At 40.3% G+C, this 18,778-nt stretch overlaps 2 protein-coding genes and 1 pseudogene across 6 annotated transcripts; all 3 read left to right on the top strand.

Moving 5' to 3' along the window:
- Positions 1 to 1,029: 1,029 nt before the first annotated feature.
- On the top strand, positions 1,030 to 4,537 carry LOC133715400 (C-terminal binding protein AN-like; annotated as a pseudogene).
- A 1,276-nt stretch (positions 4,538 to 5,813) lies between these two features.
- On the top strand, positions 5,814 to 17,005 carry LOC133713402 (U11/U12 small nuclear ribonucleoprotein 59 kDa protein-like). 5 transcript variants are annotated; one of them, XM_062139409.1, is made up of 14 exons: positions 9,341 to 10,822; positions 11,195 to 11,658; positions 11,961 to 12,126; positions 12,248 to 12,378; positions 13,141 to 13,932; positions 14,047 to 14,094; positions 14,263 to 14,507; positions 14,582 to 14,900; positions 14,998 to 15,069; positions 15,150 to 15,215; positions 15,307 to 15,379; positions 15,653 to 16,041; positions 16,180 to 16,220; positions 16,704 to 17,005. In XM_062139409.1, the coding sequence occupies exons 5-14, from the start codon at positions 13,618 to 13,620 to the stop codon at positions 16,780 to 16,782; spliced, it is 1,647 nt and encodes a 548-aa protein (XP_061995393.1). In that variant the 5' UTR covers positions 9,341 to 10,822; positions 11,195 to 11,658; positions 11,961 to 12,126; positions 12,248 to 12,378; positions 13,141 to 13,617; the 3' UTR covers positions 16,783 to 17,005. The 5 variants fall into 5 exon arrangements, 1 of the variants encoding a protein (XP_061995393.1); XR_009848003.1 differs by lacking the exons at positions 14,047 to 14,094; positions 14,263 to 14,507; positions 14,582 to 14,900; ... (4 more) ...; positions 16,180 to 16,220; positions 16,704 to 17,005 and adding an exon at positions 5,814 to 7,029 and having other exon boundaries at positions 7,448 to 10,822; positions 13,141 to 13,571; XR_009848001.1 differs by lacking the exons at positions 14,047 to 14,094; positions 14,263 to 14,507; positions 14,582 to 14,900; ... (4 more) ...; positions 16,180 to 16,220; positions 16,704 to 17,005 and adding an exon at positions 5,816 to 7,029 and having other exon boundaries at positions 7,442 to 10,814; positions 13,141 to 13,571.
- On the top strand, positions 11,441 to 13,512 carry LOC133716737 (C-terminal binding protein AN-like). Its single transcript, XM_062143406.1, has 5 exons — positions 11,441 to 11,642; positions 11,747 to 11,766; positions 11,961 to 12,126; positions 12,248 to 12,378; positions 13,141 to 13,512. Exons 1-5 carry the CDS (start codon positions 11,441 to 11,443, stop codon positions 13,510 to 13,512), a joined length of 891 nt encoding a protein of 296 aa, XP_061999390.1.
- Positions 17,006 to 18,778: the final 1,773 nt, after the last annotated feature.

Below are 18,778 nucleotides of genomic sequence, written 5' to 3'. Positions count from 1 at the left end.
GCATCCCCCTTATTATACAAACAAAGGCATGTCTTGCATTTGCCCACGAGATTCTCAAAGAAGAAGTGAACCTCTTGCTCAACCCCTTTGAAAAATTTTAGGATTTTTTGCATGAAAAAAGGTTTCAAAATTGCATGTGAAACCCTAACCCTAATTTCTCAAGTTGCATCAAACATCTTTTGATCCAGGTCAAGGAATTTACCCGCAACAGAAGCAACGTTGGCAATAGTGTTCCTCTGCTCATATGTCGGCGACATATCTGTGATGCGCACCCAAAAAAATAACTCCTCCATCTCTACAGATTGCAGAGATGATACTTCATTGGTTGTATAGCAACCAAAGCACGATTGAAACTCCACGGGCCACACATTAATACCTTGTTTCTATCTCCTCGAATATCAAAGGAGAAAAGAAATCGATCAGGTGCGCGCTGCTGAACGCTAAATCCCTTGTTTAGCACCTAGATTCGACGAAAATGCCTTCTCAAGTCGACAACATTTGTTGGCTTTGGTGTTAGAGGACTTGCCAGAAGATATGACTGGGAGTTTTGCTGTGCTCCTCCATCTAACATGGAGGAGATGTCCACAACCTCATTTGTAGCAATAGCAAGTGAGGTGGCAAAGCTTTTGGTGACAGAATCAATATTCGACATGGAGAGATCCGAAAATGGTGAGGCAAGGATCGGAAAAAGATGGAGAACAGCGACATAAGGAGGTCGGCGTTGGGCTAGGATTTTTGGTGCAGCAAGGGAGGCCGCTTGGAGTTTTATGATATTTTTCTTACATTGATCAAAGATAAATTACATTTAAAAACATGTATACTCATATAACAAAAACAAAATTTTACGTTATAAGTTACGAGTTATGACCATTCACTACTCATAAATCTTGCATTTACTTTTAAGTTCTGCACACTCTCATGAAAAACAAAAACAAACATAAAAATAATAACCAAATATCTACATCATTCGAATTTACTTATATTTTTTCATCAAAACAATCACTAAATAGAAACTTCACAAAACTTGACTGTTCAAATTACCTTCTCATCTTAGCCAGTCCTCACAAATTTCTTACCCTTTTCCCCAATTCCCTGCATTATCTTCACCTTACATAGCAAAGATAAGGAAAAGGTACAAGTTAGAAGTTTGTGGTTTATTTTTCGTTATCGGAATCGTATTAGTTAGAAGTTTAGGTTGAAAGTAACAGAATTTACATAGGAACTGGCATTTACTGGACTCTAGAGGGATGTGCGTATCGAATGCTGGTGCTCATTTGCTTTAATTTGTAGTTCTAGTGCAATCGAGTCTTCTTTTTAGGTTTAAATTTTGTCGAAATTAGGAGCAGTCTATCAGTTACTTAGAATAACAGTAGGATGAATAATCGGTTGAGTCTACTAAGCCTTGAGCTGGAGCGAGTTCTGGTTAGTGTTTTATCTTACTACAAGGAGCGGTGCCGGGGCTTGGTTTTGGGGATTATCGGTAGTTCTGAATGCTGAATGCTGAATGTTTACAGCACATAAAGGCTGGTATATTTATCTTCCATCTTGGTCCTTGTTTAAGGAACATATTTGGTTCTTTCTTCTTCTTTTTTGTTTTGTTTTTAGCATAGAATAATTATGGGTCCTCTTGTGCAGGAGCATTTCTTGTAAACACGGGTAGCTGTTGGATGATTATTTTGTGAAACAGCTTTTGATTGATGGAACTTTAGCTGGGTGTGCTTTGGATGGTGCTGAAGGGCCGCAATGGATGGAAGCATGGGTATGTTAACTAGTTATGGGTTATGGGCTTGTTACCGTAGGTTGTGTCAATTTCTTGGCAAGTACTTGTAGTTGACTGATTGAGTATGCTTTTCAGTCTCCCTTTATAGTACTTGTTTTGCTCCATTGAAGGAATTGTCTCCTGTTTCTTGTCTTGTAAAAAGGTCAGGACTTTCTAGTTAGCAAAAAGAAAAAAGGGCAGGACTTTCTTATCAAGTGAGTGAGTGAGTGTATTGCTGTCTCATTTCTGATTACAGATTTTTTCTTCTGCCAAAGGAGCAGAGAGACGAGACATGTTTATCGCATTCTCTATACCCTTTACCAAATCTCTAAATCATGTTCTGTTTTCACACTATGATAATTGTTTGAATCCATGCATTAATAATCATATATGCATGTCTGAACTTATATTTAAGTTTCTCCAATCCCTTGAGCTTTTGCATGGTTTTCATTCTAACCTTGCCCTGTTGCCTAACTTTAAGTTTATCATTCTTATCAACAATGTGTCCTTGATGATGTTGCCCTGTTGCCTAATTATTGGGTTTGGTGGTGTTGTTGACATGTGACAACTTATGGGCATATGCCCATTGAAACGGAGGGGATGGGAAGGAATACCTTTTATGGTTGTGTTTATGTGATTTGTGATGCTATTTTTTTTTCTTCCTTACTGTAAAGTGGCTACCCATATCTGAATGATAGAAGTGTGGAGTATAAAGTGATATACCAGGGTGTTCCTAAGACTTATATTGTCATTGGTTAAATTCAGGAAAAGGAGATGCCCAATGTGTTAATACTTCCGAACAGTGCAGATTATAGCGAAGAAGTATGGCTGGAGATAAGGGAGAAAGCAATATCCGTATTGCAGACATTCTTCTTTGATGGGGTTGTTCCAAAAAATGTTGTATCAGATGAGGACGAGGAGGATAGTGAAATAGGTGATGGAAATGAACACTGATAAACTGGAGCAAGAAAATCCCTTACAGCTAACCCTCATTCAGCAATTAACTGATGTTAGTCATGCAAGTCCTGAAAGCTCCCTGAATAAAGAAACCAATCAATCCAAGGAGTCTCCTAGCCAGCAAGGTTCGGGTTTGTCTCAAAATTCAACTACTCGGTCTGATGGAAGACGAAGTAGATGAGGTAAGAAAGCCAAAAAGAGGCGCACACATCAGAAATCCCAGAAGAAATCAGATGAACCTTCACTAGCAAAAGAAAGTACCTCGCAGCGGGAGGAAGATACGACTATGAGTGGTACAGATCAAGCGTTAAGTTCCAGTTCTCGGTTTGCTTCCCCTGAAGACTCAAGAAGTAGGAAAACACCTATAGAATCAATGCAAGAGTCGTCTTCCGACCAGCTTCTAAAATCTAGAAAGAGGCTGAGTGGAAAGCCTGGTGAACTGTTAAAGGATGGCTATGTTGTAGCTCTATATGCAAGAGATATCCCCGGTCTTCATGTCGCAAGGCAAAGAGTTAAAGGTGGTGGTTGGTTCCTAGATACCATGTCAAATGTAACGAAAAGAGATCCTGCAGCTCAGTTCATTATTGTAATCAGAAGCAAGGTTAGTATGCAAGGACTCAGTTCTTTTCTTTTGGATTCAAAATGTTGCCTATTTTTCAAATTATTGTGGCTAGAGTGATCAGACATGTTCCTTATGATCTGCTTTGGTGATATTGAAGTTTTGGTTCCTTGTTGTAGGATACCATTGGTTTGCGATCTTTTGCTGCTGGTGGAAAGTTATTGCCGGTAATATTTTGATTTCTGCATGGTTGAACTGGACCCCAAAAGCAGTGTTTTATTGATTTCTCATTCCAGGAAGTTTGTGTGATGTAACAATTTTGCATAGCTGACCCGAAACTTTAAATGCTGATTCGTGTTTGGGATGCAAATCATATGCTATTTTCACTTTGCAGATAAATAGAAGAATGGAATTTGTATTCGCAAGTCACAGTTTTGATGTTTGGGAGAGTTGGATGTTGGAAGGTTCTCTGGGAGTGTAGGCTGGTTAACTGTAGAAATCCACTGGTATGTACCTTTACTTTGTTGCATATGCTTCCATGTTCTTTCCCTGCAGTACAGATGCACAGTAAGTCCTCCCCAAAACTTTAGACATGTCAATAAAGATAGATCACTGGTGTATAGGAATTCCAAACGCAGGCACTTTGTGCTTCTTTAAAATATGTTAGGTGGTTAACAAACCACGGAGCAGATTTCCACACCATGCTGAAATTTGCATCTTAACTAGCCGCAAGTGTGCACAAGTTGTGATGTCTTTCTTAGGGCAACTTTGTAATGAGCAAATTATGATTTGCTGCTTCTACTTGAGATTTAACATTATACTGTTACATGGGACTTTGTTAAAATTTTAGTATTTTCTTCCAATTTCTAACCTCACCTTTTGGATTTATAAACCTGTAGGCTGTTTTGGATGTAAGCATCGAGATACTGGCCACTGTAGGCGAAGAAGATGGGGTAACACGCTGGCTTGATTAGGACTGGAACATGAGAGTAAGCTTAACATTCTTGTTCCGATTTTATTTTTCCCTCCATGGAGGTTTGTATCAATTTGAATCTGCTTGAAAGTTGTAAAGTGTTCCTTTTGTTTATTTTTTATTGCCTCCATTTCCTTTCTATGGTTTTGTCTGTTTTTATCATTATATTTGTGTTCGAAGTTGAGTTATTCAGCCTCCAAGTGATTGTATTTGTGTAATTTACATGCGACATTCCATTGGAGATATGTAACTTACCAGTAAAGGAAGTTTCATTTGACTGTTGGTTTTATCGGGGACTTAACACATTCCTGTCAGTGGTTGAGTTCACCACCGCGTGGTGAACTCGTGAAGAGCTTTCCGCCTTCACTTTTCTTGGGCAAATATTTGGTTTTAAAAGCTAGACATATTGTAATGTTATGGTGGTATTTGTATTTTTCTGTTTTCCTTCTTCACTACCTGAATTTTAAAAAGATGAACATTGAACACAACTAGAAGTTGTCCAAAGTTTTTCGGTAGAGCATCAAACACGATCACTCTTAAGTCTAATGACACGGGATTAGGTGGGATTGTTCTTTTAAATTACCCTTTTTTTTATTGGAGAATCTTTAAATTAGTGATTTGAATCAGAAAAGTCAGATTTTTTGTATGTTTTTTTTTTTTTCAAATAAGTTCATGAGAATGATAAAAATGAGCCACTAACAATTTACTTGTACAAACGTCAGACCAATGAGCCAGAACATAGCTTCCTAAGGCATATCAATGTTATCACTCGATTAACGGTGTTTTGTAATGAGTCCACAACACGATCACGACGTCAAACTTAATCTGAAATATGTTCCCATCCACACTCGGATTGGGGTACATAATCCTTAAAAGGACGCTAATTCCAATTTCATGACACGTTTTGTTTTTGTTTTTTTTTTTTTTTAGAATAATTTCATGACACGTTTACTTACTTGAAATAAAAAAAATCATGAATCAGAGACAATTTGAATGAGAGAAGAAAGGAATCGGTCTTGATTATAGACTTTGATTTCTAAACCTATTTTCCCCATTCGTAATCAATTTCTTGAGTATTCAGAAATTGATTCTTGACAAAGAGGTGAGATCTACACCAATTCCGATTTATTTATATGTTAGTAAACGCATGAATACTTTTATCTTGAAACCATTCCCTCTATTTTCATTTACATTCTAAGTAAGTAAACGTGCCTTCATTTCTAAATTAATATGAAACGACAGGTTCAGCGAGGAAGTAAGCTAATATGCAGCTTGTAAGCTAATATGCAGCTTTCTCCTTTAGGGTGTATATATGAAATGCTTTTAATCAAGTCTTTCCTCAGCATTTTCCTCACAAGTCTACGCACAAGTCATGGGAAAAAAGGTTAGGTGGGTGTGATCACAAGTTATGAAAATTTATTCTAACTTGCTCCACACGTTGCATCACAAGGAAGTCTAGTTCGGGACTTTTGTGGAAGATAAGCTGAAGCTTCACCATTCATAAGGCTTAAAAGCTTTCCACGCGCTTAAAAACTTCCATAACTTGTGGTCACGCCGACCTATCCTTTTCTCTCATGACTTGTGCGTATACTTGTGAGGAAAATGCTGAGAAAAGAGACTTGGTTAAAAGCATTTCATATATACACCCTAAGAGAGACCTGATCAATCATTCATATTAATCAATCCAGAAAACAAAAAAAAGAAAAAGCTGCAGATTAGCAGACTTCTCCAACATGGCTGAAGCTGTCGTTTCAATGGTGATCCATGGGCTCAGGCCGCTCGGAAGCTTGATGATTCAGCAAGCAATGTTCTTCAATGGAGTCGGCGATAAAGTTGAGCTTGCACAAACCGAGCTACTCTTGATGCAAGGCTTCCTGAAAGATGCAGATGCACGACAAGAAAATGAAGAAGTGGTACGCTTATGGGTTAATATTATTAGAGAAGCTGCTTATGATTTGGAGGATGCCATTGAATCTTTTGTCTTGAAAGTAGCTTTCAAGAGGGAAGCAAGTGTGAAGGTAGTTCTCAAAAGGTTTGCTTGTTTCTTGTGCAAAGGAGTGGATCGTTACAAGATCGGATTGGAAATCGAGAGCATTACGACCAAGCTTTCTAAGCTCAGATCGGATATGCAAAGCTATGACATAAAGCAAGAAAGGGGGAATGAAGGTGCTGCTACTTCAATGAGGCAGCGAGAACGCAGGCTAACCTATCCTCATGTTATTGAGCACCACGTTGTTGGGTTAGGGGACGACACAGAGATGTTAGCTACAAATTTGGTGGAAGAAAAAGGCCCTCAAGTGGTTTCTATTTGGGGCATGGGCGGCTCGGGAAAGACCACTCTAGCAAAACAAATTTACAATCATAAGAAAGTCAAGTCTCATTTTGATTGTTTTGCTTGGGTGTGTATATCTCAACAATGTGACGGTACAACAGTTATGAAAGAAATTTTTATTAAACTTAGCGGTGTGTCCGATGAGCAAAGACAAGGAATTGCAAATCTGAGTAATGATGAAATAGCAGAGAGGTTGTGCAATTTCCAACGACACAGAAAATGTTTGGTGGTGCTGGATGATATTTGGACTCTTGATGCATGGAACTCTTTTAATGGTGGATTTTCAGTGGATGAGGAAACTGAGAGCCGCATATTATTGACCACTCGCAACAGAGAAGTAGCTTCACTTGCAAGGGGAAATAGCTTACTCTACGAATCTCGGGCGCTAAGTGCAGATGAAAGCTGGAATTTGTTTCGGAAGATAGCATTCTTTGAAATGGATGATACAAGTATATTCTCATAAACTCTTTCATCTTTACTCTTTATGTTTATCCTTCGAGTCTAATATTAGAAACTATAGCATTCCACTTGTCATTGCAATTTCTTCTTCTTTCCATAGTTTGTTCTCAGCTGGAATGTTACTATTTTCCAAGTGTTACCGTCACATGCATTCAATATATATGAATTAATTGTTGGATGGCGATTAGAAAATCTCAGGACAGACCTATCGATCAAGCCTGTCCTAATGCAATTTTCAAAACTTTCTCACTAGCTGCTTGGGCTAATCCTATTCCTAAAAACTTTAATTTTATTTGTCATGAAACTACAATTCTATATATACTTAAGTTTATGACACGATTGACACTGAACAAGGATGCAAAATTGACTTTACTTTGCTGTCCATTTTACTTTATTTTTCAGATTCAGACTCTCAAATTTATTCAAAGAAGGAAGAACTGGGAAAGAATATGCTTCAACATTGTGCAGGTTTGCCATTAGCTATTATCGTGCTCGCAGGACTACTAGCTAGAAAAGACACAATTGATGAGTGGGAAACTGTGCATAAGAATGTTAATGTATATATAAGGAGAGGCACAGACCTTGAACCAGAATACAAAGGTCAAAAACATGGAGGTGCTTCATGGGTCTTGGAACTCAGTTATGACAACTTACCATATCGCTTAAAGCTATGCTTTTTGTACTTGGCAAATTTTCCTGAAGATTATGAGATACCGGTGAAAAGACTGACTTGGTTATGGATGGCAGAAGGTTTTATATCCACGAAGTCAACAGAAATGATGGAAGATGTATCATATAGTTGCTTGAGTGAATTGGTGGAAAGGTGTATGGTCCAAGTTGTGGACATTGGTTTATCTGGGAAAATTAAAACTTGTCGTCTTCATGATCTTATGCGAGACTTGTGCTTGTTAAAAGCCGAAGGGGAGAACTTTTTACATGTTGTCAATTTTCATACAGGGACGAGAAACAACACAACACAAGTCGGTAGAGTTCGAAGAGTGGCAATGTATGTGAACAAAACAGTTGATCAATTAGTTCCCACCACAAGAGGTGCTCCCCTGAGGTCACTCTTATACTTCGGCCCACACAACTTTCATCGAATCTGGAATAAAAAAGTCATCCGGTCTGTATTCAATGACTTCAAATTACTTAGAGTCTTGAAGTTTGAAGGTATGTATGGACTCGAAGAGTTACCGAGCACAATTGGAAATCTGGTCCACTTGCGGTTTTTAAGTGTAAAGAAAAGTGCAGTAGAAAACTTGCCATCATCTGTAGCTAACTTGGTGTGTTTGCAGACTTTAGATTTACGTTGTTATACTAAAGGGAAATTCATGAACATCCCAAATGTGTTTAAGAAGATGGAACAATTGAGGCATTTATATCTACCCCGGTATTATTACAAGCTACGTGGGGAGCTCTCATTGGCTACAGCTTGCAACTTGCAGACGTTAGTCAATGTTAAATGTGGAAACTGTGATTTTAATGCCCTTGTTGAATTATACAGTCTTCGGAAACTATCCATCAGGGATGGGGTAGGGTCAGAACACTGGAAAAAACTGGAGGAATTCTTGAGATCGAGAAGTAGTAGTCCCACATTCCACCATCTTCGTTCTCTATCTCTGAAACTGTATGGTCATGATTCATTAATGGATCTATCGGGGTTTCGTTTTATATACAAGCTGCGACTGGTGGGGCCCTCAATCAAGGAGTTACCGGAGAACCTCGTCTCCTTTCCAAACCTGATCAAGATAAAGCTGTCTTCTACTCAACTGAAGGGGGACCTGATAGAAATACTTGAGAAGCTGCCACACTTGAGAGTGCTTTACCTTCAATTTGAAGTTTTCTCCAGCCTTCCTTCAAACACACTGGTTTGCAGCAATGGAGGATTTCCCAATCTTGAATTTCTTTCCCTCGGTAGGTTGCCAGAATTGAAAGAGTGGAGGGTGGAGGAAGGAGCCATGCCTCGTCTCCGCAGATTGTGCATTGATTTCTGCGAGCAATTGAGGGCAGTTCCAGATGGGCTTCAATACGTTGCTACCCTCAAGGAGTTGACTGTCAAGTACATGTCAAGTGAATTCTGTAGTAGGCTTGGGGAAGACGGGGAGGATTTCCACAAAATCAAACATGTACCTTCTCTTATCATAACAGGAACTGAACAGAGAGACTTGCAGGAGGAGAGGCGGAAGAAGTTGCTGGAGGAGAGAACGAGCAGGCTTGGACAAGGTGCTGACAGAGCGAGCAGGCGTATCCAGGGGCGTAGCCCTTGTCTCTTATCAAACATGTACCTTCTCTTATCATAACAGGAACTGAACAGAGAGACTTGCAGGAGGAGAGGCGGAAGAAGTTGCTGGAGGAGAGAACGAGCAGGCTTGGACAAGGTGCTGACAGAGCGAGCAGGCGTATCCAGGGGCGTAGCCCTTGTCTCTTATCAAACATGTACCTTCTCTTATCATAACAGGAACTGAACAGAGAGACTTGCAGGAGGAGAGGCGGAAGAAGTTGCTGGAGGAGAGAACGAGCAGGCTTGGACAAGGTGCTGACAGAGCGAGCAGGCGTATCCAGGGGCGTAGCCCTTGTCTCTTATCAAACATGTACCTTCTCTTATCATAACAGGAACTGAACAGAGAGACTTGCAGGAGGAGAGGCGGAAGAAGTTGCTGGAGGAGAGAACGAGCAGGCTTGGACAAGGTGCTGACAGAGCGAGCAGGCGTATCCAGGGGCGTAGCCCTTGTCTCTTATCAAACATGTACCTTCTCTTATCATAACAGGAACTGAACAGAGAGACTTGCAGGAGGAGAGGCGGAAGAAGTTGCTGGAGGAGAGAACGAGCAGGCTTGGACAAGGTGCTGACAGAGCGAGCAGGCGTATCCAGGGGCGTAGCCCTTGTCTCTTATCAAACATGTACCTTCTCTTATCATAACAGGAACTGAACAGAGAGACTTGCAGGAGGAGAGGCGGAAGAAGTTGCTGGAGGAGAGAACGAGCAGGCTTGGACAAGGTGCTGACAGAGCGAGCAGGCGTATCCAGGGGCGTAGCCCTTGTCTCTTATCAAACATGTACCTTCTCTTATCATAACAGGAACTGAACAGAGAGACTTGCAGGAGGAGAGGCGGAAGAAGTTGCTGGAGGAGAGAACGAGCAGGCTTGGACAAGGTGCTGACAGAGCGAGCAGGCGTATCCAGGGGCGTAGCCCTTGTCTCTTATCAAACATGTACCTTCTCTTATCATAACAGGAACTGAACAGAGAGACTTGCAGGAGGAGAGGCGGAAGAAGTTGCTGGAGGAGAGAACGAGCAGGCTTGGACAAGATGCTGACAGAGCGAGCAGGCGTATCCAGGGGCGTAGCCAAGACAAGGGCTACTTGGGCTACAGCCCAAGGGAAAATTTGGCCCAAAATCGATTAAGTATGGGTATAGCCCAATAAAAAAAAAAAAAAAATACTGAAGATTGTAGGTCAACTCTCAGCTCTCTCCTTCTCCGATTTCTTCCCCGTGGCTGTGGTGCTGTCCCCATTTGCTTCCCCCTTGAGTGTAGCTAGTTCCGGCAGTCCGCTCTTGCCACCTCCACCGCTCGGTCCGCTCCACGCCTGAGCCACCTCCTCCGCCACCGCTCACCTGCCCACCTCCACGGCTCCATTGCGCAAATTCCATCAATCCCAGATGATGTAGGTCGACTCTTAGGCTCAACTTCAGTGGTTCTCCCCCGTGGGCTGTGGCACTGTGGCGCTGTCCCCATTTGCTTCCCCCTTCCAGCCTTCAAGAGTTCCAGATCTCAGGTGGCTAGGTATTGGATTTTTGTTGATTGATTAATGATTAACAATTTATCATTGCTGATGGGTTGTTGATGACGGGTTGATAATTGGGATTTGGGAATGTTTTGGATTTTCGGTTGATTGATTGTCATTGCTGTAGCGGGAATGGGTTGTTGTCTTGTTGAATGTTTGATAATTGATTGTCATTGCTAATGGTGGGAATGGGTTGTTGTCTTGATGATGTTTGAATTGTGAATTCGTCATGTTTGGTGTTTAGGGTGAGGTGACTGAGGTCGTAATTGGGAATTGGGAATGGGTGGGTTGATGTCGATAATTGGGAATGGGTTGATGTTGAATTGTTGATAATTGGGAATAGGTTGATGAGATTCATTGATATTATGCAGGTTTGGCTACAGAGACATCAAAAATTTTTTTTGGGCTTCGCCCAAAAAAATTGCCACAATACATTTTGCCCACCCCATTTTAGAATCCTAGCTACGCCCCTGGGCGTATCTGGACATGTCTCAAGTAATTGTGGGCTCTTGTGACCTGAGGAAATATGGTATGTGATCGATTAATTGACAGTTCGATTAAGCCTGGGCCTTGTTTCCTTCGTCTCCTCCCGCGCCGAGGAGATCGCCGATATGGTTATGGCGCTGTTTCTAGGGTTGCTGAGGAGGACGCACTTGCTCTCGCGCCAAACGCTTTCGGCTTCCGGGTGGCTTGGTTCGGTTCAGCCGCTTTGCCGTGGGATGAGGCGATGCCCGGGCTTGGTTTTGGGGATTATTGGTAGATCTGCAGCGGCCAGGTCTCTGGCTACTAGGAGCTTGGCCTTCAAGATATCAGTGTGCTGTATTTTGATGTAGAGGTACCGATTCCATCAAATTTACTTCTTTGAGTTTCGAGTTAGCTTAGTTCAAGCTGTAAGTCATTGTGGTTGTAAGTTTGTTCTGAAGTTTTGAATGCAATGCTAGAGGTTTGTTGATATCTTTATTAAGCAATATGTTTGAGCTTAGTGAATTCATTTCATATTGATCTAAATAGGCTACAAATGAGTTTTTTCCAGTTATGTTGATGGTGATTGAAAGATTGCCTTGATGCATTTCCTGGTTTCAAACCTCTTTTGCATCTTGCATGTATTGATGTTTCTGTTTAAACACATTCAATTAGGTGAACGGAAAAGTGAGTAGGTCTTATGGCTTTCCTTCTGCTGCCCAAAAGATGGATACTCTAAATGACTTACTTGCTGCGAGTGACCTCATTTCGCTTCATTGTGCTCTGACAAATGAAACAATTCAGATTCTCAATGCTGAATGTTTACAGCACGTAAAGCCTGGTACATTTATCTTCCATCTTGGTCCTTGTTTAAGGAACATATTTGGTTCTTTCTTCTTCTTTTTTGGTTTTTTGTTTTGTTTTGTTTTTAGCATAGAATAATTATGGGTCCTCTTGTGCAGGAGCATTTCTTGTAAACACGGGTAGCAGTCAGCTGTTGGATGATTGTTTTGTGAAACAGCTTTTGATTTATGGAACTTTAGCTGGGTGTGCTTTGGATGGTGCTGAAGGGCCGCAATGGATGGAAGCATGGGTATGTTAACTAGTTATGGGTTATGGGCTTGTTACCGTAGGTTGTGTCAATTTGTTGGCAAGTACTTGTAGTTGACTGATTGAGTATGCTTTTCAGTCTCCCTTTATAGTACCTGTTTTGCTCCATTGAAGGAATTGTCTCCTGTTTCTTGTCTTGTAAAAAGGTCAGGCCTTTCTAGTTAGCAAAAAGAAAAAAATTTCTTATCAAGTGAGTGAGTGAGTGTATTGCTGTCTCATTTCTGATCACAGATTTTTTTTCTTCTGCCAAAGGAGCAGAGAGACAGACATGATTATCACGTTCTCTATACCCTTTACCAAATCTCTAAATCATGTTCTGTTTTCACACTATGATAATTGTTTGAATCCATGCATTAATAATCCTATATGCATGTCTCAACTTATGTTTAAGTTTCTCCAATCCCTTGAGCTTTTGCATGGTTTTCATTCTAACCTTGCCCTGTTGCCTAACTTTAAAGTTTACCATTCTTATCAACAATGTGTCCTTGATGATGTTGCCCTGTTGCCTAATTATTGGGTTTGGTGGTGTTGTTGACACGTGACAACTTATGGGCATATGCCCATTGAAACGGGGAGGGGATGGGAAGGAATACCTTTTATGGATGTGTGTGTGTGATTTGTGATGCTACTTTTTTTTTCTTCCTTACTGTAAAGTGGCTACCCATATCTGAATGATAGAAGTGTGGAGTATCAAGTTATATACCAGGGTGTTCCTAAGATATATATTGTCATTGGTTAAATTCAGGTAAAGGAGATGCTCAATGTATTGATACTTCCGCACAGTGCAGATTATAGCGAAGAAGTATGGCTGGAGATAAGGGAGAAAGCAATATCCGTATTGCAGACATTCTTCTTTGATGGGGTTGTTCCAAAAAATGTTGTATCTGATGAGGATGAGGAGGAAAGTGAAATAGGTGATGAAAATGAACCCTCTGATAAACTGGAGCAAGAAAATCCCTTACAGCTAACCCTTGTTCAGCAATTAACTGATGTTAGTCATGCAAGTCCAGAAAGCTCCCTGAATAAAGAAACCAATCAATCCAAGTCTCCTAGCCAGCAAGGTTTGGGTTTGTCTCAAAATTCAACTACTCGGTCTGATGGAAGACGAAGTAGATGAGGTAAGAAAGCCAAAAAGAGGCACACACATCAGAAATCCCAGAAGAAATCAGATGAACCTTCACTAGCAAAAGAAAGTACCTCGCAGCGGGAGGAAGATACGACTATGAGTGGCACAGATCAAGCGTTTAGTTCCAGTTCTCGGTTTGCTTCCCCTGAAGACTCAAGAAGTAGGAAAACACCTATAGATTTAATGCAAGAGTCGCCTTCCGACCAGCTTCTAAAATCCAGAAAGAGGCTGAGTGGAAAGCCTGGTGAACTGTTAAGGGATGGCTATGTTGTAGCTCTATATGCAAGAGATATCCCCGGTCTTCATGTCGCAAGGCAAAGAGTTAAAGGTGGTGGTTGGTTCCTAGATACCATGTCAAATGTAATCAAAAGAGATCCTGCAGCTCAGTTCCTCATTGTAATCAGAAGCAAGGTTAGTATGCAAGAACTCAGTTTTTTTCTTTTGGATTCAAAATGTTGCCTATTTTTCAGACATGTTCCTTATGATCTGCTTTGATGATATTGAAGTTTTGGTTCCTTTTTGTAGGATACCATTGGTTTGCGATCATTTGCTGCTGGTGGAAAGTTATTGCAGGTAATATTTTGATTTCTGCATGGTTGAACTGGACCCCAAAAGCATTGTTTTATTGATTTCTCATTCCAGGAAGTTTGTGTGATGTAACAATTTCGCATAAGCTGACCTGGAACTTTGAATGCCAATTCGTGTTTGGGATGCAAATCATATGCTATTTTCACTTTGCAGATAAATAGAAGAATGGAATTTGTATTCGCAACTCACAGTTTGGTAGCCATGAATCCAAATCCATACCAACCTATGGCACCTCCACCTCCATGGCCTCGAATGTTGCCGCCTAACCCTCCAATGATGCCTCCCAACGCTCCTATGGTGCCCCCCAACCCTCCGGTCACGAGCACTTTCTGGGAGACCGCAAATGTGCGTGATCAGCTGAAGAATTTGCAGGACACTCTTGGTCTTGCAAAAGCAATGTGAGTTTCTGAACTGTTGAATTCCAATTTGAAGTTCTCTGGAAACTTCATTAACATTGTGGTTGGATTTATAGGCAGAAAGAGCTTGAGATGCTGATGTTGATCAGAGATGGTAAGGGGTCTGATGATGCTTCTGTCAGTGGGTTTTCTGAGTTTTTGAAAGATAGGAAGATTGATTTGGAGGCCCAAGTGTTGCAATCAGTGGAAGCTGCAAACTCTTTAATGGCTAAACTACTAGTTGAGCTTGAACCGTTTAGAGTGATCACGCACGAAATGTGTCCCTGGGAGGAAAAATCTGCGGCTGTCCAATTATCCAATAAGATATGCAAGTCCAAGAGGAATAAACGGTGGAGGAAAAGAAAGAGGAAGCGCATTGCGGAGATGATTGCAAAGGTGGGTTGGTTTGGTCTCTCCCCTCTTTACATTAAGTTGGGATGTTTAAGTGGTTATCTTGGTTTGTTTATTTTGCTTTTGGTATGGTGAAATGAAGGAACGTGAAGGGTTTGATGAAGCTGATGAATGGAGAGCTAGGGAAATTGCAAAGGATATTGCCAAACGCAAGGTATTGAAGTGTTTCTCTTAAGCTGCTATGTTGTTTGTGTCTTTTTCTTAGTAATGTAAGCATGGCATATGCGATTGCAGATGGAAGACATGAAGAAAATTGCAAGCCTTAAAGCAAAGGAAGAGAGAAAGAGACTAGAATCCGAGGTAAGAGTTTTAGCCAACATGCTGTGTTGTGTTTCGTTTTTAACGTTAAAAAATGTCAAGCAGACAATTGAGTTCCATGTTCATATTTCAGCTTGAGACAGTATTGATTGTTGAGAAATTGCAAGAGTTGCGCTCCATCAGGATTGAAAAAATGAAGAAACAAGGTTTGTTCTCTTTTGGATTTTTATAGGCTGCTATCTTGTTTGTGCTGTCATGTCTATGTTAGCAATAAAATCCTGTTATCATGTATCATCGTCTTAGACTGCCTCTTGGCACGACATCTTTCAAGCTGTTTAGATTGTTGATGAGTGTAGTGATATGGTGTTTATGTACCTCTTCTTCTGTCTCTATGTTCAGCTACAGCCAAATATTTTAGACTTTAGTCCTCCTCATCATCCTGCTAAGTCTAACTTGTGGTTGTTTTTGTCTTTATGCAGGCCATTTTCTCCCAGAAGAGGATGATAAATTTCTTGAAAGAGTACGAGCTGCAGTTGAGGAGGAGGAGCATCAAGCAATCTTGGCAGCTGACATGGATGCTGCTAGGGATGCCATTGCAACTGCTGAGCAATCGAGGAAAACAACCGAGAATTTCAGACCTGACTCTATTAATCAAAGCAGTGCTAAAGGCGAGAGTAAGGAAAGTAAAGGCCCGACAATTCCAAGCACTAATGAAGGCAACTCTACTGCAGTCACTAACAAGGAATCTGGAAAACAAGTTCTACAGGGAGAGGGTTACAGTGGAGCTTATGATGCTGTGGCAAATTTACCTATGGAATTTTATCACTATTATCATGGCAGCAATACTGATATGGGCACCCTTATTGAGGTAAATTTATATGGAATACTTCCAAGTTTGTAGATTACCCCCTTCAGATAAAGGCTTTCTTAAGTCTTTAACTATTCACATTTACTAGCATCTCGTCTGTTCTGGTCTTGAATCATAATCACGACTTATTGCTTGCAGGTGAGAAGAACATGGGATGCCTATATAAGACCAGGAGGAAGGTGAGTACCAATTCATTTCTTATTAGTTGAAGCCATTCTGATTTTCCTATTTGTCCACTTTAATGTTACCATTTTTACCACATTACTTTGATGCCATCAAACCAGTGTTGACATGACTACAATTTTTACCTCCAATAACAAATAGTGCCTGGTCTTTACACTTATGTTCTCAATTTACCTGTTCCACCATACACCATCAGAACCATATTAGGGCAAAAGGCTTCCCAGAGGCTTTACCTGTTGTTATGATGTTCTACATCAGCAATTAAGATAGCTAATAACTTGCTTAATTCTGATAAATGACACGTAACTTTATGCTTCTGCTATGTATGGTGCAGCCGGATACATATTAGGGCAAAAGGCTTCCCAGAGGCTTTTCCTGTTGTTGTTATGATGTTCTACATCAGCAATTAAGATAGCTAATAACTTGCTTAATTCGGATAAATGACACATAACTTTATGCTTCTGCTATGTACGGTGCAGCCGGATACCAGGACACTGGGTGCAACCTCCACCTCCTGCAGATGATATCTGGGCCTCCTACCTTCTGCAACCTAAATGATTGGACTGCTGATTCAGGCAAATTTTGCTGAAAAAATGGTGAAAGGTTGCCTACTGAGACTACTTAAATAGCAGACACTCGACTTGGTTTTCTGTTTTTGGTCTGTTAGGAGTAGCTTGTATAGTTTTTACTGGATTGTTAACAGACATATCACCATCTACTAACAGGTGACTCTGGCAAGACTTTGTAAATCACAATTTTTGAAGGAATTTTATTTTCCATGCTCGAAACTTCCCATTTTCTTTAATATTGCCTTGGTTCATATATGGATGGTAAAACTTAACGTTTTAACTTGTAATGCTTTAATCTTTAAGAGTGCAGCATTATGCATTCGATTGTATATTTTATATGCTGATTGTCCATTTTTTAACTCTTTTGAAGAAACTGTTGGCCCCTTATGTACCCTTTTGCTAAGACTAATTGGCAGTGTGGAAATAAGTCCTTTACACTGGACGTGTAGATCTTTTCTTGACCGGCTAGTTCATTCAGAACTCATGGTAGTCAAACTTGGCGTATTGATTTTGGTAAAATTTTAGTTCTGTGTTGACAGCTTTGGCATACAATGCACAATTAGCAACATTCTAGTTTCCACCAAGTCCTTGCGGTTGCTTGCTGCTATGTTTGGCAATTTATACCGGGGAGTGTTAACCCCCATTTCACTTGCGAGAAATGATAAAACTATTCAAGTGGGAGCTTCTTTATCCTCCTCATACCGAACTCAATTTTGATGATCCGAATGGTTCTTCTGCGGCTGGTTTTGTAGTTCGAGATCAGCATTTTCATCCACTTGTAGCTGGTACTAAACAATTAGGTTTTGCGTCTGCCTAGTTGCAGAGGCTGCTTCTCTTTGTGAAGCATTGCACTGGATTGACAATATTATAGGCCTAACAGTTGTCCCCTGGCTTATTAAGGTTTTGTTCGAAGGTATCATTTACTTGGCCAATCTGATCCGAAGCGTCTCCATTGCTACTTATAGTCTTTGGGAGGAAAATTTCCTAGCAGACCGCTAGCTATTTGGGGATTGATGTTCAGGCCAAAGAAGTTTGGAATCATTTATCTCCCTCTGTCAACTAGTTCATCTTTTTAAACCAAGTTTCTGTACGTAAGAGGTTATTGCCTCTAATTAAGTTTTCTACTTTTTACAGTTAACTTGGATACAATCATGTTAGAGGGTTGAGCTACTTCATTCTCACCTTTCTTAAAACAGCCTAGCCCACAAAAAATAGTGAATTTAATTCTAAATTTTACTTGAATTCCAAGGATTATAGTATTGCGACTCAAGCTCTCATTTTACAATATTACAAAGCATTATCTACATAATGAGGAGGTAACTCATTGATCTCTATTCTAAGTCATTGTTTATGAATTATGGTCCATAGGACCATATCTAACTCACTTAATCGTTTGAGTCATTGGCTGGCACGACAACAGTACTAGAATAATCTAGTGACTTTTCCTTCTATATTAATCAGTTGTGAAAAAGCCATGGAACATAGTGAACGTTGTAATATAATTTTTTTTTTAATTGTAATAAAAAAAATCATTTCTAACCACTTAAGGCATGTTCTCATAGAATTTGAGTTTGATTTGCTAAAACTAAAGTTCGATATGCTATTTTCAATGGGTTGGGAAGGAGAAATAGTGGCAAGAGAAGGCTGCATGTTGAAGGTAACATAAACCTGACATTCTAGTTTAGAATTATTTAGTTTCTTCTGACATCTCATAAAATAAAGTTACAATATTTGTCTCTAAAGACCTAGTTTTCCGAGCAAAACCAAAATAAGTATGCAATCTATACTGTCCATTATTAATTCTGATCCTTTAAAATGACACACAAACGTTTTTTCACTGCTGTATTGTGTGAAGTTTCTCATGAAGGTGATGTGATGATTTTATTCAGCGCTGGTAATTTTCATCCCACGTTCCGACTGAGTCCAAGTTGTGGCTGTCTTCATTTTTATGCAGCTATTCGAGCCACTAATTTTCTTCCAGAAGG

Source organism: Rosa rugosa, chromosome 6 (genome assembly GCF_958449725.1).
Source record: "Rosa rugosa chromosome 6, drRosRugo1.1, whole genome shotgun sequence".
Lineage (NCBI taxonomy): Eukaryota > Viridiplantae > Streptophyta > Magnoliopsida > Rosales > Rosaceae > Rosa > Rosa rugosa.
Note: the sequence above shows the minus strand (reverse complement) of the source record. Positions and strands in the feature narration are given on the sequence as shown.

Bases quoted from the DNA above. Each gene is read 5' to 3' on its own strand.
- LOC133716737 (XM_062143406.1), top strand. From the start codon at position 11,441: ATGGCGCTGTTTCTAGGGTTGCTGAGGAGGACGCACTTGCTCTCGCGC. The intron at 11,767-11,960 runs GTTTGTTGATAT...ACATTCAATTAG, and splicing joins TTTTGAATGCAATGCTAGAG to GTGAACGGAAAAGTGAGTAG. The intron at 12,127-12,247 runs GTACATTTATCT...CCTCTTGTGCAG, and splicing joins TTTACAGCACGTAAAGCCTG to GAGCATTTCTTGTAAACACG.
- LOC133713402 (XM_062139409.1), top strand. From the start codon at position 13,618: ATGAGTGGCACAGATCAAGCGTTTAGTTCCAGTTCTCGGTTTGCTTCC. The intron at 15,216-15,306 runs GTAAGAGTTTTA...TTCATATTTCAG, and splicing joins GAAAGAGACTAGAATCCGAG to CTTGAGACAGTATTGATTGT. The intron at 15,380-15,652 runs GTTTGTTCTCTT...GTCTTTATGCAG, and splicing joins TGAAAAAATGAAGAAACAAG to GCCATTTTCTCCCAGAAGAG.